The sequence below is a fragment of the Pelodiscus sinensis genome, chromosome 1 (assembly GCF_052426305.1).
Source record: "Pelodiscus sinensis isolate ZL-2025 chromosome 1, ASM5242630v1, whole genome shotgun sequence".
NCBI lineage: Eukaryota > Metazoa > Chordata > Testudines > Trionychidae > Pelodiscus > Pelodiscus sinensis.
This window is the reverse complement of record NC_143052.1, coordinates 293,830,415-293,848,869: the sequence shown is the minus strand read 5'-3', so window position 1 is coordinate 293,848,869 and position 18,455 is coordinate 293,830,415. Positions and strand designations below refer to the sequence as shown.

Below are 18,455 nucleotides of genomic sequence, written 5' to 3'. Positions count from 1 at the left end.
TCTCTTTAGAGAGTAATGGCTTGGCTGGGCTTACCAGGATGACAGTCTGATGCTGCCTTCATTAATGTCAGTTTCTCAGGGTTATTTGTTGTCCTGAATTATATGAAGCAAATGTAGGAATTCCTCCAGCTAACATTTCAATAATTTTTAAGGATCTATTGATCTGATAATTTTTCCTATATGAAAAAAATATACATGTCCATCCTCTATTGGAACAACCAATTTCTTGGTCTCAGCTGCCATTGCAGCCTGATTTTTCAGGTACTGGTACTACCTGTTGGTAGGTTGGCTATTAGTTGTAAAGTTTCATTGCCTGTTTTGACATCTGCCCTTGGAAAGCTGGCTCAATAGTAAGTTGATTAAATCTCTTATGGCTAGGTTGATTTGAATTTAGAATTTCTTTTGTTAGTGGATAGAAAACATTTATATAATCAGATGATTTTGGCTTGGTATTTTAATGGGGTTGTTTCCAAATTTAATGCTAGTAGGTTTCTTTGAATCATAGTATTATATTTCTTATTGTGACCCTTTGAGAGATGGAATTCCAGGATCCCCACTTGGGCTTTATTGCCATTTTGTATTTTCTTAGTTGCAAGGTGCTTTGGTCAGAAGATGTATATAATCCAGTGTTAATTTATTTACCAGACTACAAAAACTGCTTATGCACTATTGTGTAACACTGCAGTAAACAGATCCTGTGTAATCTTTTGGGTTCCCTTCTTTTTAGACTGACCAAAGCTTCTTTTTTTTTTATTGTTTTCAAAAAGGTATGGAGGTATGATTCTAGCTAGTCTTCAAATATCCAACAGAGAATCTCAGCAGCAATGCCTGAGAGAAGTGGATCAATGAGAGACTGAATATGGCCAAAAATCAGTTTGTGAAGGGAAGACTGAGTTTCTCTTAGCCAAGAGAGCCTCCTCACCTGACTTGTCCTCAGAAGATATTCCTATAATTAGTGGGGTACAACTACAGTGGCTGCTTCCCTCTGATGTAATAGCATTACTGGTGGGGGGGGGGAAGGAGGGAGAGAGAGGTGTTGTGTTTTGGTGAGTATCCTGCTGCAGCTGGCCTGTCAAGGAGCCTAGACACTTCCTAAACTTCTGCTCTTCATTTAGCTCATACAGTTCTCAGTTCAATTGGGAAATCTGTGAGCAAAAGAGGCATCATGATGCTGTGGCAGAAGAGGGCCCCAAACTGCAGGTTGCCTTCCACACTTTCTGCAAACAGTTGCTCCAATAATCCAGCTGAAAGACATGAAAGTCTGCACTGGGAAGCAAGCAGGGACAGAAGACGAATCCATATATTGATATTGCTGGTAAAATTCCAAGACAGAATTTAGTAGATGGAGAGATTCTTTGAGCTCCACTCTCTACAATGGATCCAGACACATGAAGGAAGATAGGTAGGGATGGGCTCTCAAATGAAAGGAGAGCCTGACCACATGTAGGGATCAACAGACATATCCTATGTAACCCATAGTAATTTTCAGGGGAGTAGAACATAAGAGCAGCAGTTTTCCTTACACAAAAACTGTCTTGGATGGTCTTAGGATTTTTACTGGTGTAGTGCAGGGCCTACAAAGGAAGTGAAAGTAGGGAGGAAAGATACTCAAGGATCTGCCCCCAAATCTGCACCCATACTAAAACCTTTGACAGTCTACGATGTTAACTGCAACTGCCTCTGAGGGCATGTCTACACTATCAGCCAGATCAATGGATAGAGACTGATCAGCAGGGGTCGATTTATCGAGTCTAGTATGCTTGCAATAAATTGACTGCTGATCACTCTAGTGTCTACTCCGATATTCTACCTAAACAAGAAGTGCAAGGGGAGTTAACAGGAGAATGTCTTCACTGCGGTGTGTCAAAGGAAGACAACACATTAAATAGGTCTATGAGCACGGACTTCAGCTACATTATATATGTAGCTAAAGTTGTGTAACTTGGATCAATTTCTCCTGGTAGAGAAGATCAGGCCTGAAACAACCTTGCTACTGGACCATCAGGCAGCTGGAAACACTTGTTCACCAGAGCATCTCTGATTAATTGTATTTTGTACATGTATTTTACTTTTATTTTTGTATATGATAGCATTTATCTGCAAAACACAACAGCTCCAAAAGAAATGGGCACAGCAAAACTTATTTACCAGACTACGAAAACTGCTTAAGCATGACAAACACTACTGTTTAACATTTACTATACTGAGCAATTTATTTCTGTAACTAATTTAGAAAGATAAGATCGGTTATTAAATCAATTTAAATGCAACTCTTTTAAGGGTAAGTGCAACTTTTACAATTAGTAAACCATGCTTAGAGTTGAATAATTTAGGAGAGGCTAAACATTCATTTTGACATTCAGTATTAAAGCTTTTAGTTCAATACTCTTTTATAGATCAGACTCATGCAAGTTGCTACGAACAACATGTGAAGATCTGAAAAGAAAGTACTATGCTGCTGTAAATCACAGTGTATGTCTTGCCCTCAAGCCTCACACAAAATCCCCGATATCCACCATGAGAGTTCTGTTGTATGTCCACAGCAGTATATCATACGATTCCCCTTCTCCCTTCAAAAATGTGCCACACAAATACATATGGTAGATCTCAACTACTAACTGAGCACATATTATACATGTCTTAAGATCCCCTTTCTATCCAAGAACAAATGATAACTTTATTACAACAAATATTTTGCATATTAATTGTAACTATCTTATGGCCAGTATTTATTCAGAAAGCGTCAATCTACGAATTGCAATGTTTAAGAAAAATTTCTCATGTTCGGACACTATCAGCAGGAAACATCTATCTTACATGATATCTAGGTCAGACCTTTTCCTCTCCAACTCATCTGATGAGATGGGTTTTACTTATGAAAGCTCATAATTATCTATATTTTTGTTAGTTGCTAAGGTGCCACAGGACTACTTGTTTTTCTAGGTCAGTTGGGACACTTGATGGCTAGCCTGTATTTCCATTTTAAACTATATTTTCAAGATCAGATGGAATAATAAATGTACCTAATAATTCTTAAAGAGTTTTTACTGAAATGTATGTTACTGTATATGTTTAGCAAGGTTTTTATTTGGAGAGGCTGGCAGGAAGTGAAACAATCTTTTATATCCATGACTTTCTCATTTCTACTCATTTACAACAGTAGATAATACTTACTCATTTCTGCAAGCTTTTGCTGGAATTTGGACTCTCCAGGTAGGTGTTTGCTGCAGATAGAAAACATTTCATTGAAACAACTAGCAAGCATTTTTGTCTAAATAAAGCAAAGTAACTAACCATGATTAGTTCATGTGAGTACTGTCACTCCCTAGTTTCTTGTGAAATGCAAACATAGCTCTAGCATTTTTTCTGTATACTAAAATTGATTCAAGAACTTTTATCTTTCTGATACGCAAATTTTGTCTTCAATTTTGCTAAGTTTGATTAAAACCCCTCGACACAGTAGTTTAATATCCAGTTTCAGTCCAGCATTCAATACTGTGCTTGCTGTCAGCAGGAAAGACTCTTGCTTCTGACCTAGAGTTTCAACCTCAAGAAACTATCACTAAATAGTTTATATTATTCAATATATTAGGTAAGAGAGGTAATATCTTTCATTGAATAAACTTCTATTAGAGAGAGAGACAAGCTTTTCTTGTAAACAAAACTATAGAAGATACTGAATTTTGACAAGCCAGCTACAACACTGCATACATACATTACTTCTACATGGTGGTGGCTTGTTTCCATTGTTATTTTGTTAAACCTGATGTTATAGCCAGCCCTCCAGAAATAAAAGCACATGTAGTTTCATGAGAAGTTAAGAACTATATCCTACCTTCCATCTGCCTCATCCTGTCCTTCTATATCAAAACGAAGTCTCTTCAGTGGCTTAGGGGTGGTGCTTACTTCAGCACTGCGTTTCAGCGGACGGTCACTGCTACCCACCATTTGGTTTATTTTCTGAAACTTCTCAGAAGTCTAGGATTACAAGAAGACAATAAAAAAACCCTAGCTAAACCATGTGCATTTTCCAGACTACTACACAAAAATCATTTTTCAGACTTCTACATTTCTACCGTCTTTTAAGAGCTCTTTAAAACTCTCTCAAACTACCCTAATAAAATATTGAAGATTTTTAATGAATTTAGGCTATTTCAGAGATGCTAGTAAGTGCCCCAGCAATCTCTTGTTTACAGATTCCAGAACACACTCAGCTAAACCAGAGACACTGACCAGTTCTAAAAGTTATAGAAAACTACATTCCTTCCAACTTTTTTTTACATACACAAGACTTGACATTCAAAAATTTATACTCACCCCAAATGATTCACCAATTGATACAAGGATTCTGTCAAGACACAAGAAGTTTAAGACAGATTAAGCCTTATTTATCAGTGAAAAGACAGAAACACTCACAAACTTGCAAAATTTGGCATGAAGACTACTTAAGAGATCATATGCCTTCTAAGACATTGGCATATTAAACTAAAGATATCTCTCCCTTATCTCTTACAAATATGCTACCATTCAATAAGGGCAAAACAATCACCACATACTTAACAATTTCTGCTTAAATTTTACAATTCTTGAAAGAACCAGAAAGTGCTGAAACACCAAATTAGAATCACCTTGAACTGTACATGGAAGAGAAATTGTGGAATGGAGAGTATTAGACACCCACTTAGTCCATACCAGGCTTTTTTTAAGAAACACCCCATTCTCAATAGGTGGGTAGCCCAGACATTTCCTTCCTTGGATCATTACCTTTAGATGTTTGCTAACCAAAATAATAGCAGGAGTTCAACCTAAAATATACAATGATATTTGTAACTTTTTCAGTGTCCATGCTCATTCAATCCTTGACCTCTGTGCTGACCGTGCTCACAAGGGGGTCTGTTGTTATGGTGTTCACTAGGAACTAGATTAGACAATACACTTATTTTGCATAGGCCAAACACAGACAGAGACTGGCAACAAATGATGATCAATTGCTACCATCTGTGGCTATATCATAATCTGGTAGTACAAAGCTACACTGATGACCCAGTACTAGTCCTGTGAGTCATGCTGGTTGCACTCAAGTAATTCACATTTGACATGAATATTATACTATAGACAGTGATAATATAATACAAATCAAGTGAGGCACCTCTAAGAAGAGAATTTTCTATTTCATATCAAATCCATTTTCTAATGGATTGGTTACCACCTAAAGTACATAAGGCCTCATTCTATGTACGAGTTTTAAAACAGGGCTCAAACTTTAAACCAAAAGAGAGCTATAGCCATTGAGGTCTAGCAAAATCACAGTGTATAATTTCCTAATTTGCTTCAACTAAATACTTATTTCTTACTCTAACTTGAGAGAAGTACTCAGAGAATTATTACCAACCTTGATCTGGGAGTCATCTTTGTGGGTGACATCAGTCCTTCAGAGAATTTGTATGGACTCTTCAAGGGTGAGATATAGATGTTATTTCCAGCAGGAACACGTAGAGGAGAATTAGAAAACTTATAAGGACTTCGAGGAATGTGGGGGATGGGTGACAAGGTGGGAGGCTATGACAAAAAAGTAAGCAGCATATTTAATAATTACATTATAATATTTCAAAGTCAGTTAAAAGATTAACTTTCAGCACAAGTGTACAGGAAATCAACAACTTACCCTATTGGAGGCATATTGCAAAATGTTAGTTTTCAATTTCTGCATAAACACTAAGTTGTAGAAGACTATAATGGAGTCATACTGTCCTTCCCTGATCAACACTCGTTTGAAAGTCTAAAAAGGGTTTAAAATTATATATTAAAAATAATCTTAAATTTCAGTTCAATTCCCACAGCATGCCATTTATTTAAATCAGCTTTGGCTAATATTTAAGGATGTTTGTGTGTTGTGTGTCAATCAATAGAAAAACTGACTTAATTATATTGGTGCCACCCCATAATTATACCAATTTTAGTATGTTTATGTCAGGAGAACTGTATTCACAATCATAATTTACTTGAGAATTGGTATTTCTACCAATTTACTTACATGAATGCAAAAATTTAGTTTTTGTCTTTACTTGGAGCCCGGGTGCAAACACACACTCACACTAGTGCTCCTCAAGTTAGCATGCTAACAGCAGTAGTGTAGCCATAGTAACACAGGCAGGGGTGAGTAAAGGCAGTGCAGGATAGCTGCCCTTAGTACATACCAATGCATTTGTACTCAGGATGGCTAGCCTTTTGTAGATGCGTGCCACTGCCTGTGCCACTGCAACCACAGAAGTAAGATGACCAAATATGGTCAATAAACAAATAAAAATAATGCAAAAATAGTTCACTCTTTAGTAACAAAAACTCCCCAATTACCATACTTGCATTAGTGCTGTCAAATGATAGCAGATAATATCAGTTAATTTAGGCAAATGTTTGCTTTTGAGTCACAATATAATTAGTGGCTAGTGTACAAGAGAAGGCTCTGAGTTCTAATCAGTGTCACTGCAGACTATTAACCTGGACAAACCACTTCAGCTGTTTGTGTCATTACAGGTACTTATCATTATGAACTAAAATTAAAAGACTGTCGAGTCTTAATTTAAAAAGGTAGGATAAGCTTGAATTAAGTTAGCTCATGCATCCTTATGTAGACTCTCATGTGCATGCGTATTATAAATACAAAACCAGAAGGGATGGGAAATCTAAACCCCAATGCTATTCTCCTCCTCAGAAAATGTATGTAGCATAACATGCTCGTCAAAAATACCATCGTTAGGCACAGTAAACATTTGAGACCACCTGGAAACATCCTCGGTCCAAACACTATCATCTCCTTAACTGTGTTATAGTTGGATCCCAAGATTACACTGATGTCTATATAACACAAGCCACAAGAGGTATAGCTCACTGTTGGACAGACCATTGATTAGTAAAATCAATCATGTACCCACGGCTCATTCCACATGGTGCAAACACCTAAAGACTAAACGAAAGTGGTACAACTGTAAAGAACTTCAAGACCAAGCCAGCTGTAAGATGTTCCGGCAACTTCTGTCTCAAACTCTCTGGCTTGTCTGATAACATCATTGAAACACAAGAGCACTGGGATCAACTTAAATTTACCATTTACTGTGTATGTGCTGAAACTATAGAATATTCCACACATTGGCACCAAGAACAGTTTGACAAAAATGAGGAAATCTTAGCATTAATTCAACAAAAAGAACCACACTCTGAAACTGAAAAAATGGTTCCACTAACCAACAAAAACACGAAGCTTATCGTCTGCTCCGAGCCAAAGCCCAATGGAGGCTACATGACATCAAAAGTAAATGATGGGAAGAGAAGGCTTCTGAGATCCAGAGTTGTAGACTAGGATGACATGAGAAACTTCTTGCTAGCACAAAAGCTATATATGAGTCAATCTTGAAAGGTCCAACCCCTGGCTTCACCCTCCTCAAGGACAATGTAGTAATTAAACCACACTGGAAGGAACATTATACGAGTCTTCTAAACCGCAAATCCCATGGTCTCTGAAGACATTATTATGTCTATTACACAATGCTCAGTAATGGAATACCTTGCTGATCCTCCCATCTTCTGAGGAAGTCAGCATGCTATCACCCAAACAAAAATTCACAAGGCACAAGACCTGGACAGCATCTCAGATAAGGTTATTAAAAGCTGGTAGAACAATGCTCCTGCACAAACTTTGTCAACTCCTCAATAAAATCTAGACCTGCAAAGAAATTCCACCTGACTTTAAGATGACCAACATTATTACCATTTTCATGGATGACTACTACTAAAAGATTTGACATACCTCTTGATTTGTATTGGTGAGCTCTTTGTAGGCTGTAACAATGATTTTAAACCTAAGATCTATGTTTTTTACTTTGCATATGCCATACATGGAACACATCATGATCTATTAAAGAAACAACAAGAAGCATCAGAAATGCAACAAATGTTACATTTTAGATTAAGAAAGAACCTTCCCCTCTACCCCTATATTCTACGTTCTTACATGTTTTTCTGTTGACATGGGTGCAAGCCGGCCCCATGGGGATCAATGAGAGTTTTGCCATTGACTTCAGTGAAGTCAGGATTTTAACCATGGTTACTAGGAAATGAAGGAGAATATCAGTAGCTCTATGTTTCCTATACTGAGCTAAATCAATTATCTGCACGACACTCCATCCCATCCCAATCCTTGGAGGAAAAAAACAAAAAGGGCATACAAATGTCCCCTTCTTTTTGCAAAAAAGTTAACTAAACAAAAAAGGTAATTTTTCAAGTTCACAGTTAGATATAGTGGGAAGCTGAAATTTTAGGGTAGACACAAAAAACGTGGATCAGTTAACATGGTTTTCCATAGGCAAAATTAATGTATTTACAAGTAAACTTCAGCCTTTACTTTCTACTAGTCAAAGGCCTTTAAAAAAATGGTGCATGCTATCTATGTCTTGGCTATTACAACATAAATAACTTTCAGTATTTAAAGATAAATCAAGGACTACTTAAATATATCAGTTCATTATATTAAACTAAATTCTGCTTTAAATAATATGCCTCTTTGGGAAATAAAAACCTCATACTAGAATTTAACAATTAAATTGAAAAGCAACATTTAAAGAGAAGGAATAATAAGAGAGTCTGGAATTTCTCAATGTTTTATATTACCTGGTCTAAGTGCCTGTCTCTCATAAGTTCATACTCATTTTGCAATGTGTGCTGGAAAAGGGTCCAGATCAAGTGTTCTAGTTCAAGATGATCAGACAGAAGCCGAAAGCATAGAGTATTTAATCGAAGATATGCCAGTCGATATACTTGAAAGAAGAGAAGAAAATTAATCACATTGGTAATACAGAAACTTGTATAGGCCACTGTTCAGAGTGGCTGCCTTTAATTTCTGCATCAGAGAAAGGCTTCTCCTAATGGGTAGAGTTTCTCTTTTTACTCAAGTAGGAATGGTTCATGCTTTTAGCATAGGAAGTCTCAGATTTAGTATTTAGTAATGACCTATGATGTCAGAAGCCATATGCCAGAAGACATTTGGTGAAGCGAATTCAATTTGCAATCTGTTATTGTATTAATGCTACACTGAAGGTTTCAATGTATTGGCATTATTCATGGCCATTGCAAATTCATAACAAATTTGACTTGGTAGACAAGGTTATTTCATTAAGAGGGGTGGGATTTTCTTATCTTAGCTTGCTTATTTTGTTTCAGGAGATTAGTATGGGTCTGTACAGAACATGATGATGTTGTGCCAATATTTCCTTGATTTATATGAATTTTTTATAAAAATTAACATTCTGGTAATTACATTTAATTAGATTAAATTTTGCAATCATCATATTACAATAGCTTCAAGCCTGAATTGACGTGAGACTGCACAAGTCTGTCTGCTTATAAATTAATTTTACTTTTAGATTACATTATATGTACTAAGACTTATCTAATACCAAACTTGTTCAGGGTGCCTTAATGATTTTCTTAATGAAAATTGATAGTTTGTACAGTGTGTTTATTACAGTTTCTTGATATATTTTTGAGAGGTTTTGACTTCCATAAAAATAAGGAGTAAATGATAAAAGGTTAGTCTGCAGTTTCTACATATACGTGTTCTACATAGCTCTCTCTTGTTAACATGATCAACAAACCTTTTTTGTAAAATAGTGAAAGGGAGGTAGATTTCTGTGGTTTCTGAGTTTGGATTCCCAAAACAGGCTGAGCATCTATAACAGGAGTGGGATTTAAGGAAACTGTGGATCCTTTCTTCTTAGGAGATCTCACAGGAGAAAGATATCTGCATGTACAAATAAAAATACTGAAATAAAAGAATGACACTTCAAAACAGAAAATAAATGAAGAAAAGATATATACACAAAATCCACATACATGCTTTTCCATTCCTCTTGCTAGAAGGGAAAAGCCTCCATTGAAACAGTCATTCCTAAAACAGATTGCACCTCTGAAAACCAGTACTCTGTGGTTCAGCAATATCTGTGGACCACAGAGCCCTGGAGCCTAATGCCAGGAAGGACAGCAGGATCAGACTGGGGAAAACTGAGGTAAAACTATTTTGTCATTTCAGGTCAAAAGAAGAGTGACTGCGAAGAGTGCCATCTGCTGCCGAGTATGTTAGAGAAAGAACTGAAGGGTCACATTGCATGCACAGTCAACGGACACCAACAAAATAACAGAGCATCACTGTGCATGTGTGGTGTGGCAGGGCACTGAAAGAAAAGGTCTCCAATAGTCAACGGGAGGACACATTAGCACCTGAAGTGGAGCATCCACAGGGACAGCAGTTGAAGAAATAATTCTTCTACTTTATTCCATGCTGATTAGACCTCAACTGGAGTATTGTGTCCTTTTCTCAGCACCTCATTTGAGAAAGATGTGGACAGATTTGAAAAAGTGCAGAAAAGAGCAACAAAAATTATTAAAGGTCCAGAAAACATGACCTCTGACAAAAAGAGGGGGTATGATAACAGTTTACGAGTACATAAAAGGTAGTTATGAAGAGGAGAGGAAAAATTGTTCTCCTTTTCCTCTGAGGATAGAGCAAGAAGCACTGGGCTTAAATTGCAGTAAAGGAAGTTTAGGTTGGACATCAGGAAAAACTCAACTGTCTGGGTAGCTAAGCACTGGAAGAGGTTGTGGAATCTCCACTTGTGACAGACTCCCCACCCATGCTTTATTAAATGGACTTTTGGATACAAATATATATGCTTTGGATAAATTGCTCCATGCAACCCATCAATCTTAATGTCTTAATCTGCTGGATCAGTATATCTTATTTTGGTGTATGATCATTCTTGTGTGTAAAGTTAGACATATGGAGTATGGAATGCTTTATGATTTTACATGTGTAAATGGAAAGCCATCCAGGGTATTTCCCATGTCTGGACAATCATATGCAAGTATCCTTTTGTCCTTAAGTCTTAGCAGTGGTTGGGGCTGAGGAAATCACAGGTCTACCCCAACAAGAAGGGTAGAATGTAGAAACAGAATTCCTGCCCAAAGGGAATTTTTAAATACAACAGGAAGCTAGCAAGTTTTGTCTTTGGGCTGGCTGGACATACCCAAGGGAAGGAACCAAAGACCCAGGGTGAGGAACACCCCTGGTTTGGAAGGCTTAGCTGGAAAAGAAACAGTTTTAGGGTGAGTCTGTAGTAAGTTTGTACTGAGATTTTAGTGTAGAATTAGCTAAGCATTTTCTGTTATTTTAAGTCTCAACTACTTTGCTCTGACTGTTCTCAGTTATCACTTAAATCCTACTGCTTATACTTAATAAAATCACTTTTATTTACTACCAAGCCCAATGTAAATAACTGTTATGGGAGGGGCAATCAGTGTGTACATTTCCCCTTTCATTGTTAAAGGGGGCTTACCTAAATAATTCATTTGGGGTTCTGATCCCATTTGCGGAGTGGTATCCCAGGCAGCTGGGCCCTAAACTGCATTTTCCTTGGATGTGAAGAGCTTCAGTGTCTGTATTGCTTTTGGGGGGGGGGGGCATAGATCTCAGCTTTGTGCCTGGGCTGAGGGAGACCAGGGAGCTGGCCAGCAGAATAAGGGATGATGAGGAGCCCTAGAGAGCAGGAAGGTGAGTGTCAGTAGCTTTGTCAGCACTCTGGGAATCACCCCCAAGGAGTGACCTCAGCCCATTATACCACCATTGGAGATTTTTAAGAGCAGATTAGATAACCACTTGTCAGGGATGGTCTACATAATACTTAATCCTGCAGTGAGTATGGAGGACTGGACTAGATGACCTTTCAAGGCCCCCCGTAGTCCTACAATGCTATGAAAAATTGTAATGCCCTTCCACTAGAGGATGGAAAGCACTGATGAGCGCTTCCTGGGTGAGGCAAAGGAGGAAATTGCCATGAAGCCACTGGAACTCTCTGGTAGTCATATTTCCAGAACAGAAGCAGTGGATTGTGCTGAACATCGGAGCTCTCAGACTGAGAATCATCGGAATCGCATGTAAATGGCACTGCTGATGGAGCCAATAAGAGGTAGATGTAATGCAGGAGATGGAGCCCTCTGCAGAAGTTAGTGCATTAGAACTTGAAGACACTTTTGTCCTATCAGGGCAATAGTTTATGAGGGCTGAAAGCACCCTGAGTCTCCCCAGAGTCAATGGGGTTTGAGAAAAGATAAAGTTTGGTTGAGGATGGCCTGTCTTTACTATGAGTTCCAGCAAATGTAAAGCACAAGTCAACATAACTTTAGTATCAAGTCTAACTAGGAAAAATGCAGTATACAAACAAATGGTAATAAAATATTGTGGAAGAAATTAACTCCACATAACACTAAACTTCAAGCATGCACTGTACTTACAGATCTGCAGCAGTGTGATTATGCTGAAGAGGCAAATTAAGAGTACATGTGGGCTCAGGTTGATCAGCTTGACCTTCTCGATCCTTGGACTGCTTGATAAGATCAAACAGAGGTGAATCCTAAAAGAGGAAGTCATAGTAACAGAACGTTAACACGGGAAACTGACCATCTGATAAGAGTCAGACCAACAATTGTGGTCCTGGCTCAAAGCTCTGTGTTTTTATTTATTTCTAGTGTTCACTCTGCACCCTTCCTTTGGCAATGGCTTCAATTAGCAGATTAAGGACATTAAAAGCCAGTATGATGGACTTGTGCTCCTCCACCTTTTTTGACTGGTTCTGTTCCAGTTCCAGTGTTGCCTGGCTTACTACAGCTACTATGTAAAAAAAGAAAGACCAAAAGCATCAGACTGCAGTTCAAAGGTGCTTAAAATCTCCCTTTAGATTGTAGGTTGATTATTGGTACTTTTAGCTAAGGAGGATGTCTGAACCCTGCTAAGAACAAAACAAAGATAACTGGGAAGTGATGGGGAAGGGCAGTGCAAGGAGGGCAGACGTGAAGTGGAGAAGATGGCTGAAGCAATTGTACGTTTGTTTCAACAGCAGTCTTGGGAACCACAAGTTGTGGTGTACAAACTGTGGCATGTTGGTAGAACTTCCTGGTTTCTCCCAGAATGTACCCTCTTTCCCCCAGGGTCTCAGCACCAACTGAGCTGAGAGCACGGAGGCTGCAAGCAGAGAGGCAGACGTCTACTGAGCTACAATTCTGTTTTATGTTCTTTACAAAATAAAGCCTGTTCATGGTGGTCCAAGTGGGTCTGTGGCACACAATACAGAGAACAGAAAGGAACCTCAAGTCCAGTCTCCCAAAGTTGTGTAAAAAGTTGCAAGGCAGACTTCCCCTATCTTGAACAAACTCATACTGGATCAGTGAACTGGAGGGGTTACACAATGATCCTCACTGTCATCATCAATAGCTGGTTCTTCACAGCTTCTCTGTGAAACTTCTGGCAGAACTATATAAAAATGCATGAAACACATTCTTGCTTCACACCATAGCACTAAACAAGTCTGGAAAATACTGAATTATTGGACTTTTTGTTTAAGTCTTTTTCAACAGGGCTCTCCTGCTTAGCAATCATGTGACACCAAAACCCAGCCAACAATATCAAATCAGGAATAATGGGGAGAAGAAAGATTTATCTATTTGTGTGGTGTTCAGTTGTGTATTGAGGTGAAAAGGCATTATTAGCCAGGTAAAAACAGCTGCACCTTTCTGGCACAAAGGCAGAATACTTCTAACACTGGTATTCACTTTTGCTTACAGCTCTATTATTCTGCATGGGAATTGCAGAGTTGCAAACTTTTGAGATTTTATTGTAAATCTCAAGATATTCAGGATGTTTTCTCAAGCCCTCAGCTCCTTGAGTCATGTAACTCCATGAGAATCTGAATTTTCATTAAAAAAAGATTCTGGTCCTCATGGTTATGGAGAAGAATGTGAAAACATGAATCCTGCAGGTTTAAAAATCTGACGACAAAAAGAACCCAACATTTATTTTTCTTACACTCTCATGATTTCCAAGAAGTGATTTTTGGCAATATCAGCACTGTTTCAGCCCTAGCAGAGAAATAATGTACAGCTTCTGGTTGATGACTGCAGTTATTTCTCAGTTACACAAGTACCTGCAGGCTGGCTAGCTGATGGGAGCTGCTTTGCATAACTTCTCAGTAACCACAAGTATTTACTTGACTGCATGATTTGCTTGGCTATTATTTTCAAAACTCCAACACATGTCCAGACAGACAACTTCTATCTCAGCTTCCCACTCTCCCACTTACTTCACACCCCAGTTCCTCTCAACAGCCCCTCCTGTGTCAGTGCTGCTCCTGTCTCTTGAAGAAGGCTAAGTCCCTTTCTTGAGCAATTAGTCATTAATTTTTCAAGCTTCCTCGGTTTCCTTAACATGTGTAACTACAGTTTTATTACCTAACGAAAGGGGAGATTAATGTACCCATTCAGTTCAGATTTTGAATATCTATGATGACCAAAATACTATTCTTGACTAAAAAATTGTTAGGGCAAAGTACTAGTCTGGGGATAGAGAGATCTGAGAGAGAGAAGGAAAGCAGAAAAGAGGAAGACGAAATTTCAGCATAATGAGAGCATGTCTGGTGATAAAGCACATAGAAGCAGGCGTTCTGGGTTTTTTCCAAGTAGGCTGATTTTCTCCTACTTTTCTTCCCTCCATTTTTTGAGCTAAGGTATAAGCCACTGAATATAGGGCAAGCACTAAGTCTTAACAAGACTATAATAATAAAAATACTATTTAAAACTAAAGACTTCTTGAATGAACAAAAACTGAGGTCATTATTCACAAGTTTCAGCTGGAGTAATCACTGCTTAAAAAAAGAACTTTGTACCCAGTTTTATCTATTGATAAGGCTTATCTAAGTGACTTCTGTTTGTAAGGTAATTACTCACATTAGCTCTGAGATGCTATAATGCTTTTAAGCAGTACAGGCAGTGCCCGGGTTACGTACAAGATAGGGACTATAGGTTTGTTCTTAAGTTGAATTTGTATGTAAGTCGGAACTGGCTCCAGATTCAGCTGCTGCCACTGAAACTGACCAGGGGCTGACTACAGGAAGCCGGAGGCAGAGTTGCTCTGCCCCCAGCTTCCTGGAATCAGCCTGATCAGTTTCAACAGCTGCTGAATCTGGAGCCTGGGACAGAACAGCTGGGCGCTGCCCGGTAGGTTCCCACAGGACCAATCCGGCAGCACCCCAGCTGCTCTACCCGAGGCGTCCCGCAACAAAAGCCTGGTCTGCTGGGGGGGTGCACTAGCTACGCCCCCTCCCCCCAGCAGACCAGGGAGACCCGAGCAAAGCCGCACAGGCAGAGGGACCCCGCTGCCCGTGAGGCTTTGCTCCTGTCTCCCTGGGGTGCTGGGGGGAGTCCCCCCCCAGCACGCCAGGGAGACCTGAGCAAAGCCACATAGGCGGAGGGATCCCGCCGCCCGTGTGGCTTTGCTCCTTTGCCCCCGAGCAAAGCCGCGCAGGCGGCGGGATGCCGCCTGTGCGGCTTTCCTCCTGTCCCCCTGGTCTGCTGGGGGGGTCCAGCAAAGCCGCTGGACCCCCCCCCCCAGCAGACCAGGGGGACAGGAGCAAAGCCGCCCAGGCGGCAGGGGTCCCGCTGCCTGGGCGGCTTTGCTCCCGGGCAAACGAGCAAAGCCGCCCAGGCGGCGGCTTTGCTCGGGTGTCCCTGGTCTGCTGGGGGGGTCCAGCGGCTTTGCTGGACCCCCCCAGTAGACCAGGGAGACCGGGAGAAGCTTTTTTCGCCCCGGAGGACACGGGCGGCGACCCGCCGCCCGTGAGCTCTGGGGCAAGAAAAGCCCCGTTCATAAGTGCAGATCCGACATCAGTCGGATCCGCGTAAGTCGGGGACTGCCTGTATTTCAGATCAGTGGCCTTTCCCCCCACATGAACAGTTTTTTGCTCCTACTTTTTTAAAATGCCTGAGTAAATATAGTCATTCATTCAAAAATGAGACTGATGTCATGAGAAGCAATCATAGTACAAATTCTGATAAAATAATATAACACTGCATTTCTTTTGAGGATCTTAAACTGCTAACTTGGATGAGTAATACAGCCCCTCTTTGAAGTAGAAAGGGAGTCATTTTCTAGAACCACTGATTAGTTGAAGTATACACGGCAATCCATGCAAATTCAGGAACAGAGACAAAATGTGATTCTCAGTTGTCCTCCCTCCTCCCTCCCTTCCCCCCAATTCTAAACACTAGATTTTGCTGCCATGGCAATTGCTGAGTTTAGAAACTGAGTTTTAAGAAAAAAACTTTCACAAAAGCATGCATCCAAAATTCAAATATCCTTCAAGTATCAGTAGCTTTCTGAACCAGATATACACAATTCATAATTGCATTCTTGAGGACTAGATGCCTGTTTTAATTTCATAATCCACCAATAACAACAATGCTTGATCTTCTTTTGCGTTATTTGTCCAAAGGAATTAAGTATTTTTGACTCTGTGTGAGGCTCAGAGTAAGAACAAATAAATCTGAGAAACATTTTACCTTAACAGAAAAGCCACTACTATTCAGAATGGTATAACAATTTAGGCCTGCCAAAAGCCTGATTAACCCAATGATAACTTCATTCTTCAAAACTAGGCAACAAATCCCATAAAAGTATTGAAGATTAAGGATCATAATTTCCCAACCTACTGGCTAGACCTCACCACAGTTTCACTGATTTAATATCTGCCAGTCTTCAAGCCAAGTTTAGTGACTGTACAGTCAGAAGTGAACAGGAGTTGGCTATATCCTTCCTATTTAAATCAGTACCTCTGTTGCGTCCATGAAAAATTATCTTATTCGATCTTGCTTTCTGCATGGTTTCAGGGAAAAGAAAAGTAATAAAAGCAGTGTGGAGGATTTCATTCAGATGTTAATGCATTTTCATTTGTTTTAATTCTTTAATTAAAAATGTATATATTGCTTGTTTATTTAACAGGGCAAGTTTTTTGTACTTTAATGATGTGTGAGAATAATACTGCAACTTGATCTCCCCCGTTTAACATTAACACAATATTAATTTCAAAAACAGAATACAATTATTATGCTGTGTGGGAGTCTGTCCTATTAAGAATTTTAATCTCTTCTACTGGAAGATAAGACTGGCAGATGGGTTAAGAAAAAACAGGGAAAAAAGGAGCAGAAATAATTATGATTGCTCATTAGTTCACACTAGACCAGAGAAGTCTTTCATATTTTTAAAATCCAAATATCAAATCGTATCTGCTGTACAAAAGTGAAAAATCACTAATTTCTGCTACATCCACAGTTTAACTCCAGCAGAGCAATGCCTGCTTTTATCACTGTTGAGTTTAGCTGGTGGTGGTGGTGGTGGTGGTGGTGGTGGAGGAGGAGTTGCACTATATGTAAGAACTACAGTATACAGAGGGAGAAAAACCTGTTGAGAGTCTATGGGTTAAGTTTAGAGGTGCAAACAACAGCAGTGATGTTGTGGTTGGTGTCTACTACAGGCCACCGAATCAGGTAGATGAGGCTTTCTTTGGACAACTGAGAGAAGCTTCCAGATTGCAGGCCCTGGTTCTCGTGGGGGACTTTAATCACCCTGACATCTGTTTGGAGACCAATACAGCAGTACACAGACAATCCAGGAAGTTTTGGGAGAATGCTGGGGATAACTTCTTGGTACAAGTGCTGCAGGATCTGACCAGGGGCCATGCGCAGCTTGACCTTCTGCTCACAAACAGGGAGGAACTAATAGGGGAAGTAGAGGTGGGTAACAATCTTGGAAACAGTGATCATGAGATGGTAGATTTCAGGATCCTGACCAAAGGAAGAAAAGAGAGTAGTAAAATACATACCTAGGACTTCAGAAAAGCAGATTTTGACTCCCTCAGAGACCTGATGGGCAGAATCCCCTGGGATGCTAACATGAAGGGGAAAGGAGTCCAGGACAGCTGGCAGTATTTTAAAGAAGCCTTATTGAAGGCACAGAAAGAAACCATCCTGATGCGTAGCAAGAGAGGCAAACATGGTAGGAGACCAGACTGGCTTACAGGGGAAATCCTTGGTGAACTTAAGCACAAAAAGGAAGCATATAAAAAGAGGAAACTTGGACAAATGACCAGAGAGGGGTATAAATGTATAGTTTGAGAATGCTGGGGGGTTATCAGGAAGGTAAAAGCGCAATTGGAATTGCGACTGGCTAAGGATGTGAAGGATAACAAGAAAGGTTTCTACAGGCATGTTAACAAGAAGAAGCTGATCAGAGAGGGTGTGGGGCCCCTACTGATGAAGGAGGTAACTTCGTGACAGATGATGTGGGGAAAGCTGAAGTACTCAATGCTTTCTTTGCCTCTGTATTCACAGGCAGGGTCGGCTTCCGGACTAATGTGTTAAGTGACAAAAGATGGGATGAAGATGGACAGCCCTTGGTAGGGAAAGAACAGGTTAGGAACTATTTAAATATACACAAATCCATGGGTCCAGACTTAATGCATCGTAGGGTACTGAGGGAGTTGGCAAATGTCATTGAGGAGCTTTTGGCCATTATCTTTGAAAAA

At 39.7% G+C, this 18,455-nt stretch overlaps 1 protein-coding gene and 1 long non-coding RNA gene across 4 annotated transcripts in view; one reads left to right on the top strand and one right to left on the bottom strand.

Moving 5' to 3' along the window:
* Positions 1-18,455, bottom strand: part of RB1 (RB transcriptional corepressor 1) — a 150,521-nt gene that overhangs the window by 4,784 nt on the left and 127,282 nt on the right. For all 3 annotated transcript variants that reach the window (XM_006122970.5, XM_006122971.5, XM_075919037.2), the window contains 9 exons: positions 12,340-12,458; positions 9,648-9,793; positions 8,665-8,810; positions 7,805-7,909; positions 5,666-5,779; positions 5,393-5,559; positions 4,318-4,348; positions 3,836-3,978; positions 3,175-3,224 (listed from right to left, as the gene is read on the bottom strand). In XM_006122970.5, the coding sequence (XP_006123032.3) occupies positions 3,175-3,224; positions 3,836-3,978; positions 4,318-4,348; positions 5,393-5,559; positions 5,666-5,779; positions 7,805-7,909; positions 8,665-8,810; positions 9,648-9,793; positions 12,340-12,458 (1,021 nt within the window). The remainder of the gene's footprint in view (positions 1-3,174; positions 3,225-3,835; positions 3,979-4,317; positions 4,349-5,392; positions 5,560-5,665; positions 5,780-7,804; positions 7,910-8,664; positions 8,811-9,647; positions 9,794-12,339; positions 12,459-18,455) is intronic.
* Positions 1-18,455, top strand: part of LOC102445424 (uncharacterized) — a 187,820-nt gene that overhangs the window by 105,069 nt on the left and 64,296 nt on the right. The gene's annotated exons all lie outside the window — the stretch shown is intronic.